The sequence below is a fragment of the Cyphomyrmex costatus genome, unplaced genomic scaffold (assembly GCF_001594065.2).
Source record: "Cyphomyrmex costatus isolate MS0001 unplaced genomic scaffold, Ccosl1.0 scaffold92, whole genome shotgun sequence".
Lineage (NCBI taxonomy): Eukaryota > Metazoa > Arthropoda > Insecta > Hymenoptera > Formicidae > Cyphomyrmex > Cyphomyrmex costatus.
This window is the reverse complement of record NW_017280506.1, coordinates 34,751-44,330: the sequence shown is the minus strand read 5'-3', so window position 1 is coordinate 44,330 and position 9,580 is coordinate 34,751. Positions and strand designations below refer to the sequence as shown.

Here is a 9,580-nt window from a genome sequence, read left to right as displayed (position 1 = left end):
CCCCCCCCCCCCCTTTGGGATAAATGGCAAAAATGCAGGGGTTCGAAAAAGTTATTTTTTAATATGGAAAATAAATTATTTTGGATTTCTAATATTTTTTTTACAGTAGTAGATGATACAAAGTTTTTATTGGTATAATTAATTTACTTTAAACGTAGTAAATAATAATTGATAAATTAAGTTTTTGATAGGTGCGGGGTATGTACCGGGTTTACCCAAACATTTTTGCATGTCTCAGAAAATCCACTCGACGCCTTTGAGTTAAAATTAACATTTTATTTTTTATACAGTGTACACAATATAATATGTTGTTTGTACACGGGAAACTAATCCCACACATACGCCAAAGTCACTTTTTGCAGACTTAGACTTGCAGTAAAAACAAAATCGTCCGCAAAACGTCGGCCAGCAACTCGCAGATTTGCGATCTCGAGTTAATGTCAAAATATGAGTAAAACGAAAAGTAAGTTGAATTGTATATACAGGCGAAGTGTCTCTGAATCGAGCGTCCAATTACCTTGACAAGTCTTCCAGTCGTCCTCGAGCATGAAGCCGTCGGGGCAAAGGCAAAACACCCGACCCATCGTGGACAGACACGTGTGGGAACATCCGGCGTTGTTAACACTGCACGGACCCGTGTGCTTGTTACGCTCGCACGTGTGATTGTCGGTGGTTAGCGACGCGTCTTGCAAACTCTCGCAGGAGCATTCGTACCCTCCTATAAGATTTCGACAGGTGTCCTGGCAGGGACCGTGACCGTTGTTCAGTAAACACTCGTTGATGTCTAGACAACAAACATCGCGCGTTTAATCCGGTACTAACCGCGTCATTCACTCGCGTACTTAATTGACTCCATAAGACCCTTTGAGGTTTGAGCAAGATGTAACCACTACTCTAGGACAGGGAATGGAAAGTTACTTTTTAAAAATAACTAGTTACAGTTACTCGTTACCGAGTAAAAATGTAACTAGTTACAGTTACAGTTATCGCTTTTTAAAAGTAACTCGTTACAGTTACCGTTACTTAAAAAATAACTTTTCGTTACTTTTCCGTTACTTTTTTTAAAATCAATTTAAAAATGTACTTTTGCATTTTTTTTTTATATGTAATACTAACAAATATATAGTTTTATTAAAAAAAAAAAAACAATGTAGAATGGCTCAAATAATAAATTAAATAAAAGTAAAATGAGAAGGGTTACGAGCCAAAAATGAAACAGTTTATTTCCGATAAGAACGACGATGACAATGTAATTAAATGTATAAATATATTAGAACAATACATAGATAAAACAAGATAAAAACAAACGACGTTTCGACACTTATTGTCATCGTCTTTTAAACTATTTCGCTTTTGGGTTCGTAGCCCTTCTCATTTTACTATTATTTAATTTATTTTTTAATTTTTTTTAAACACAATTTTGTAATTCTAAAACCTATAAAATATGCAGCAAACTGAAATATTTGTATGTCCTATGTATTACATAGAAGATAGAAGTGTAAAATAATTACTGAATCATAACGGCCGAATGTCTAAGGGCTTTCAAGTCTTATTGATAAGCGCTATAAATAGCATGTATCCAATCGAACCGTATTCAATCGTGTGCAAAGTAACGACAAAAGTAACTGTAAATTTCGTTACCGTTACCAAAAAAATGTAACTCGTTACCGTTACAGTTACCAAAAAAAGAAAGTAACGCAGTTACCAGTAAAGTTACCAAAAAAGTAACTTGTAACTGTAACTTCGTTACAAGTAACGAGTTACTTCCATTCCCTGCTCTAGGATCACTTTAATTGCGATAAATACGATGACGTTTACATAAAGAAAACGAAATATTGGGATAGAGACTCCAAATGGAAACCGAACGAAAAGTAAAAGCGCCTAAAGTACGGACTGAAATACTATAAGCTTGTAAAAAGTTTTGGTCTGCGTGCGGGCACGTAAAAATCTTGAAAAAAAAAAAAAAAAAAAATGCGTTCATTAATGATAATTACTCGCACGGCGCGAATCGTGCTCACCGACGCATTTACGGCCATCCAATCTGAATCCCTCGTAGCAGGAACAGACGGGGCGCCCGTTAATTTCGTTGCAAACGTGCTCGCAGGATGCCTCGGCGCACATCCCGTACGGGTTTTGCTTGATCTCGCACTTTGGCACCTGTCCGACCCACTGACGATTTCTGCAGACTAATCGGCTCGCCGAGGATACCATACCGTAGCCTGGCACACACTCGTAATCGGCTTCCAAATACTCGTGGCCCGGGGTCGAGGACCTGTAATTGTCACGTGAATGCGACGAGTTATTTTTACGATAAAATTCTATTTTCTCAGGAGGATCACTCCGCGAGTATTAGCGCTAAATGGCAATTGGGATATGTATTTTGATTTTAATTTGAAAGCTCGTCGCGGGGAAAGGATTGGCCGTCGTTTACCGGAAATTCGAATGAATTTAATTGCCTTCATCTTCATAAATCATTGTCAATTATAAGATTATAATTAGATATCTGTTAATATTGGATAAGGTACACAATCAAACAACTTCATTGAAATTAACGATTAAGATATATATCTATTTGATCGATATATTTTTTACAGTCGAAGAGAAATTGAGTTGAAAGTGGAAAATTTTAGTTAAAATTAATGCCAGTCACTCCGAGAGATATCGCAAATGTCTTATTATATTTAGCGCTTCGTGCATGGAAAAACAGGATTTGTTAAAATAACGAAAATCTTTACTGATTCAGCAAATTTACAGCCGTAACGTACGAATAGCCAGTTTTCTGTTAAGATAACAAGTCGTGCGGTTGAATAAAACTAGCGATTATAGGAAAAAATTTGTTGTAATAACACAGGAAAATTTATTAATACAGCAGAGAGATAAATTTTCTATGAAAATTAATCCAACATGTAAGATCAAAATTTTTAACAAAACATGCTACAGTTAAGATGGCGCGTATTTTTGCTGCTAGATAAAACTTGTTAGCAGCACAAAGAATTAATTGAATTAACATACTCGATAATTTTGCCTGCAGACATAATTTTTTTGGACCATCAAATCTTAGTTATAAGATGACGTTGGACTCGCCCAGCAAGCTACAGCTTGGCCGAGTCACCCAATCTATTTTCTTTCATCGACTTTTCGTAAATTATTGACATCGGATACCAAGCATTGAATTATGGATGACAGCAGGAGAGCACTTACTTAACATATTTGATCAGCGCGTGACGAGATAGAGGCGCCGGCAAGAACGTCCCGTTTATGCAAGATAAGTCCCCTTTCATGCTGCCGTCGTCCTGCATCGCTCCCGTTACGCCTGCGACTTCCGCGTTTCTGTCGCCAGCCTCCTCGGCGTTCTCCTCGGAATTAATTATCGGCTTCCTCGGCGGGTGAGGGTCGGGGGTGCGATGGATCGGCGGCTCGTCGTAGCGCGGCAACGACAACGGCTTCAGCCGCGACGCCATGTACGCGTTGTAGTCCTTCAGGGTCCTCTCCAGCACCTCGTTCTCCAGATCCAAAATCGGCAGGTCCTCCTCGGTCCTCGAGTAGCCCAGCATGCTCTCGGCGTCGTAATGCGAGCTCTTGAGATCAATTTTGCCCTCCGACGAAGCGACAGCGTCCCGGTTCACGCTTTTCCCGTTTACCTCGCTCGCTGCTGAATTCCGTTCAGTCGATTTCTTCGGAGGGGTATCGAAAATGTCGTCATTCAAAATTGAGGGATCCTTCAAGGCAAACTTGGAGATCTCCATCTCGAGCTGCTTGGAGAATTCCCTCTCCACCGTGTTGGCCGCGTAAACGTTAAAACGTGGCGTCGTTCTCGTCAGTCTCCTCGTCTCCGACTCGAGAGTCGGATGACGTTGAAGACTCGACGACGACGACGACGACGTCGTCGTCGTGCCGACGGTCTCTGTGAACGAGGCGCGATCGGGGTCAACGCTGGACGAACTTTCGATCGTCGGCTCGGACGTGTTGGTCCCCGCGAGGTCGAGGACACGTCCACTCAGGCCATCGTGCGTCTTCCTCTTTCGCTTTCGCCGCGCGACATCCTGTCGTCTGTCATTCCGTCGCGTATTCTTCCCGCTGCTGCCTCTACCTCCTCGATCCTTCCTGTCCTTTTTCCGCCTCCGTCGCTCCGCACGAGACTTTTGCGCCTCCCGATTCCTCGGCCGCAACTTCGAGAAAGGGTCGTTCCTCTTCCGTGGCGATCGATCCCGCTTGCCCATTATCTCGTTCTCTCGACTATCCTCGGTGATCTCGTGAAGGCGGTCCTTGACATCGGTATCTCCCGGCTCCGCCTTGCCCCTGCGACGCTTTTTGCGCGTCCGACTGCCGAAGTTGCCCTCTTGCTGCTTGCTCAAGGTCGCTGTCGAGCAAATAGCGGAGGTGGGTTCTTCAAAGATAATGTCGATTCGAGCCATAAATTATATATAAATGGAATACGTACGCGCGATTAACGATTGGAAACACATTTTTTTCCGTTCAAGTTTCGCAAAATACGCGGGGAGATAATACCACGCGTTCACGTCGACGCGAAAAGTTTCCAGAAACGTAAATTTGTTTAGGAACGGATGTGTCTTATATGCTCCGGGAGCATTTTCACCTTTTGCCGCAGACTGATTTAGCCGGAATATACGTTTCCCGTTAACATTAGGGAGAGAAACGATTTTACTCACTGACATTTACGTCTCGCCGAGGCAGAATTTTCGCACCATTTTCTGACAAAAGGAGATGTTTGTCCCCACGTTCATCGCCGCGGGCCTCCGCTTTCGCTTCCGCTTCCGTCTCCTCCGGCTCCTTGATAACGCCTCGCGACGAGAGCGTCCTTCTGTTTTCCTTGAGAGTCTCCATTCCCTCAAAAGATGCGTCCCCGCTGGCGGATAACAACAGCTCTAACCATCTTTGCTCTCGCAAAAAACATGGGATCCGAGAGACGCTGTTCAGTCTACTAAATAAATTATCGAAGGAACAAAGAGGAACCGTGTCGCGCGCAATTTCACTGTTTCCAGACTCTAAAAGAGAGCATTTAAGCCCCGTTAAACTTTGTTCTGAGAGAAAATATTTTTATATTTATGTCGATTTGTATAACTTGCTTGTTTAGGGAATGGGAAATAATAAGATATCGAATATATATTTATAAAAATGTAGTATAGACGTAAGTATAGGTTGCACATGTATAATAAATCAAACGTATTTAAATAAGGAATATGTACCATCAGCAATTGAATCTTTTCCTATACCATCGAACGAGTCTGCTTAATTAAGTAAAAATTTAGATATATAGAAGTCTGAAAATAATTTCGTACCATCAAAGCATGATAAATTAATAAACAATTTTGACATTCTATAGCAACCGCAGTTTGCCAGTTTAGCAATCCGACATAATTATTTTGATAGTCCAGCGAAATTATTTTTCAATCTGTGTCTAATTAAATTTTTAGATACTCGAAGCAAAATCATTCTTTCCGTAATAATACGCCACCCTTAACGTTACGTGATTAATTGTCGACCATAGTTGGTGGTATTTTGAAAACGTTTTCTTTGACGCTGCCGTTTCGATAAACCTTTGTGATTCCGAGCTGTAATTACAGCGTAATTCTATTAAAGACTTCCCTTGTGACATCCGACCGGATACGCAGATTTATACGACAAAGCATACGTCATTGTGAACCGAGAGCGTCGCTGGAGCCTCGCGAAGAGTCTCGTTTCTCCTGTTCCTTGCGTCGCGTTACATCCGGAAGAAAAGTCGACGAGCAAGCGGCAGGTTTTACAATTCGAGAGGGCGATACTTTTACCTGTACTGCCGACGGATTCCCAAAGTATGCGACCCGTCATCGGAACGATTCGACCCCATCCTGTCTTCGGACGTACCGCGTGCATTTTGGCAGAGTCCTGTAAACACGAGAGGATTCGATCTTATAAGAGCTGTGACAAAGGATGCGTTTCACTTGACGTTCGCAACACTCTTGTAACCATTTCAGGCCTTATCGTTTATAAAACGATATCAAACAAAGACGAGTAAAGCCGTAATCGCACTAGCGATCGAGCGATTATGATCGGCGATTGAGGATTACTTTTCAACCAATCAGAGCAAAGCAGTCACCGATTTCTTGAGAAATAATCCTCAATCGTCAATCACAATCGCGCAATCGCTAGTGTGATTACGGCTTAACACTCGCGAGCGTCGTGAGCGTCAAATGAAACGCACCCTCGATTGACCGTGGCAGGAAAATAAGGGTGAGTTGGACGGGGGTGAAGGGCCGCCCTTCTTGCGACTGCATCTCCGCGGGCGATGCAGTCAGCGAGGCGAAAATGCGGAAGTTCTATTGTGAAGTTTGTCAGAGCCTCGCGCACACTTGTGCCACGAGTTGGCTCGAAACTTGGACTGTTACCACAATGAAACTACCACGCTGAACCCCGGAAGTCATCGGTCCCTACCCGTCATTTCACTCTGTCGAGCGTACCATCCGCCCGTCGATATGGAAATTCTTTAATGCGCGAAGATGGCGATAAAATCGAGTTGATGGGCGAAGGAAGGAGGAAGCAGAAGGATGACTATGGGAGGGCGCCGCGCCGATCTCTAAAAGACGAGCGAGAAGTATCTTAATTCCTCGAAGGATGCTCTTTAGAGGTCTCTCAAATTTTTCCGACGCTCGGGAAATGCGACTGAATGTAAAGGATCTATCGCAAATCTCTTTCGGGAGTAGCGGCACGTCGCGGCGGGAAGTAATTTTTAGCGATATAACATTTTGTCTATTCATTTTAGAATCGTGAAGTTTCCTCTCATTGAACTTGCAATTTTTCCATTCTCCAGCTGTAATACGGACTTCAGCGCGCTAACGAAGGGAATCTATGAGATGTGCCCCGAAAAGTTTCACGGTAGATTATACTCGAAACTTTTACGAGGCTCTCGATTCAGAGGAGAGGCGGTACCGGCCGCATTTTCCTTCGCCATTGTCGAAGAAAAGCCCGTCGAGAGAAGCATCCTCGAGTCTAATCTAAGCGATATCAAGTGGCAATTGGTATAATCCAGCGATAATCGACTTTCTCCGTTGTTGCCGTTGTATCTGAAATCGTTAATGAATGCAGGTATTCCGTGCAAGAGAAGTGTAACCTCCGAAGGAGAGATTATCCTCGCAGAGAGAAAATTTACTGTGATATTTGGTGTCTGCATTTAAACATATATGTATATAAACGTGTAATATTTATGTACATATATATATATATATATTAAATGTAAATATTTAAATCGAAAATATGCATAAATTATATATAATCCGTTAAATTGTATATAATTTATGCATATTTCCGATTTAAATCTTTTTTCGTATTACACAGGTAAATTGCGACCCTCCTGATTTTTGATTGACTAACGCAAATAATATACATGGAGAATCGTGAAACTGGATATTCAACGTGAATTTACACTTAAAATTGTTAATAAAATTATCAATAATATACATTTAGAGATCATTTAAATCTACGGAGGTATCCAGAAATTTGGTTCGTATGTACAGGATTTGTAATGAACATTTTTAAAAAGCTCTCTTCTTATACATACAAACCGATTGTTCCTCAGTCTATTATATCTGAGAAATATGAAGGAACGGAGTACACACGCGACAAAGGCGGAAAGAAGAGAGCTGTTTCAACTATATAGTAATAACAATTAGAGCGAGCAAGCTAAGCTTCGCCTTAGGCAGCGGAAAAGTAATTCGTCCGTTTCTCCATCGCGTAATACGCGACCAGCCGAGTGGTGATTTTCTGTCGCGAAAAGTTTAATTAAATTCAATCAGCAGTAAACGATGTCGGTGCGGATAATGTATTCCACTGAAGGTAATTCGCGCCGGGTCTTTCCGATTTTTATCATTTTGATCGACCGACGCAAATGCATCCGGAATCGTGTATGTATAGCTGTATAGTGTTCTCCATTTACGTAAATTTATACACGCGTACATTTATATCCCATTGACTATCAAACATGTAGCGGTTTTAGGGGAAAGCTGATTTAAATCCTTAATGGCTCGCGTCGCCTAAATCGGCAATCGGGACGCTTGAATGTTTCACATTTATTTTCACATTGCCTCGACAAGAAATAACATAATGTATGACACATTATGCCGGCGCACGGGCGTGAATAAATGAGTACATTTCGGCGTTGTACGGTGCGCCGCGCGCGTACCGTCACACGCGTGCACCGGCAATTTTTCATTTGCCGCGCGACCCCCCGGCGCGACATTTCGCATCTGTAATATTCACGGGTCATCACCTTTAAAGTTTACATCCGAGTTTTCGCGGAGTGTGCCAACCCCGCGGTCAGCGAGCTCGGCGCCGCGGCCGCGAGGGCGAAAAGGTATAAGTCGTCGGGACCCTCTCTCGCGGCGAATCTGAATTTCGTATGTACGACGATCAATTTTCGAACGATCCGAAAGCGCGAGCGAGAGGAAGGCGCGCGGAGCGAACGCGCCGGAATATAATTTCAAATCGAGAGACGCATAATCGCGACGCGCTTTGAATAACTCGGGGGACTGTAACGTGAGAGACCTTTTGGGAAACTGCCTATCTCTCGGCGAGGGTTTTCCCGGAGCAAACCGCTTATCGTTCACCTGCAATAAGCTCGGCATCATGAGAGAATTTCTCCATCGGCTTCGCGTCGCAGTTGATGCGCGGAGCGTGGCCTCGTCGTTAATCCCTTGTCAATTTTCGCTCACGACACACGACACCGGGGACGAGATTACCTACGGTAATGTTGCATCGCCAATCGAACGAAATGAATTTCCGGGGCGCCGCCGCGGAGCTCGACCAATCAGACTTTCCTCTCTCTCTTCATCTCGTAAAAGGATAAATAATCTCTCTGAAGAACATTCTGCGATCGATGAAAAACGACGCAGCCCGTTTTCTATAATTATTCCACATTATGCACTAAGCTCATCCCTTCGGCTGAATAATTCATCGAGCGTTTGACGGCTGTCTACAGAGACGAATATGAGAAAAACCGATTACGGGAGGAGATTATGTTACGTCATAACCGTGAATTATAGGTCTTGTACAAGAGTTATTAATAAGAGTGAATCCGAAATGTGTATTCCCTATTTGTTCGTATTTATGCAATTACCGCCGTAATTTCAATTAAACGATCAAGTACATACAAACATTTTAGAAACAATGGAAAAGACGGGCAAATATTATTACCTTTCGACCACCCTCTAAATATTTAGATCTTCCTCAAATGCATTTAGAAGTTTTATGCAGCGCCGTCGCTACGATATTTATCGACGATATTACTCCATTTAAGCCATAAGTGGAGCGCAGCTGAAATGAGTAAAAAGTACAGTGGAAACGGTATGCATGCGTTTCATCCCCCGTAAATCTTGCGCCATTTTGTTAATCCTGTTCTGCGCGGAGAATATGCAACGACGTAATTACGTGCGAATGTACCAACCGCGCGAACAACCGCATAAATCGTAAACGAGTTAAGTGGTGAAGTTAGATTGCCCAGCGCTCATTGTTTTTTCATTGTTTAAGTGGATCACATACATATAGAGTGGCGGGGAGAGATGGCAGAGAGAGAGAGAGAGAGAGAGAG

General features: G+C 42.8%; 1 protein-coding gene across 1 annotated transcript in view; it reads right to left on the bottom strand.

Annotated features, from left to right (window-relative positions):
- The window catches only part of LOC108781874 (uncharacterized), a 31,558-nt gene that overhangs the window by 19,311 nt on the left and 2,667 nt on the right, over positions 1 to 9,580 (bottom strand). The window contains 5 exon segments of the mRNA XM_018549991.1: positions 518 to 784; positions 2,019 to 2,272; positions 3,202 to 4,360; positions 4,671 to 4,867; positions 5,790 to 5,886. Coding sequence (XP_018405493.1) covers positions 518 to 784; positions 2,019 to 2,272; positions 3,202 to 4,360; positions 4,671 to 4,867; positions 5,790 to 5,886 — 1,974 coding nt within the window.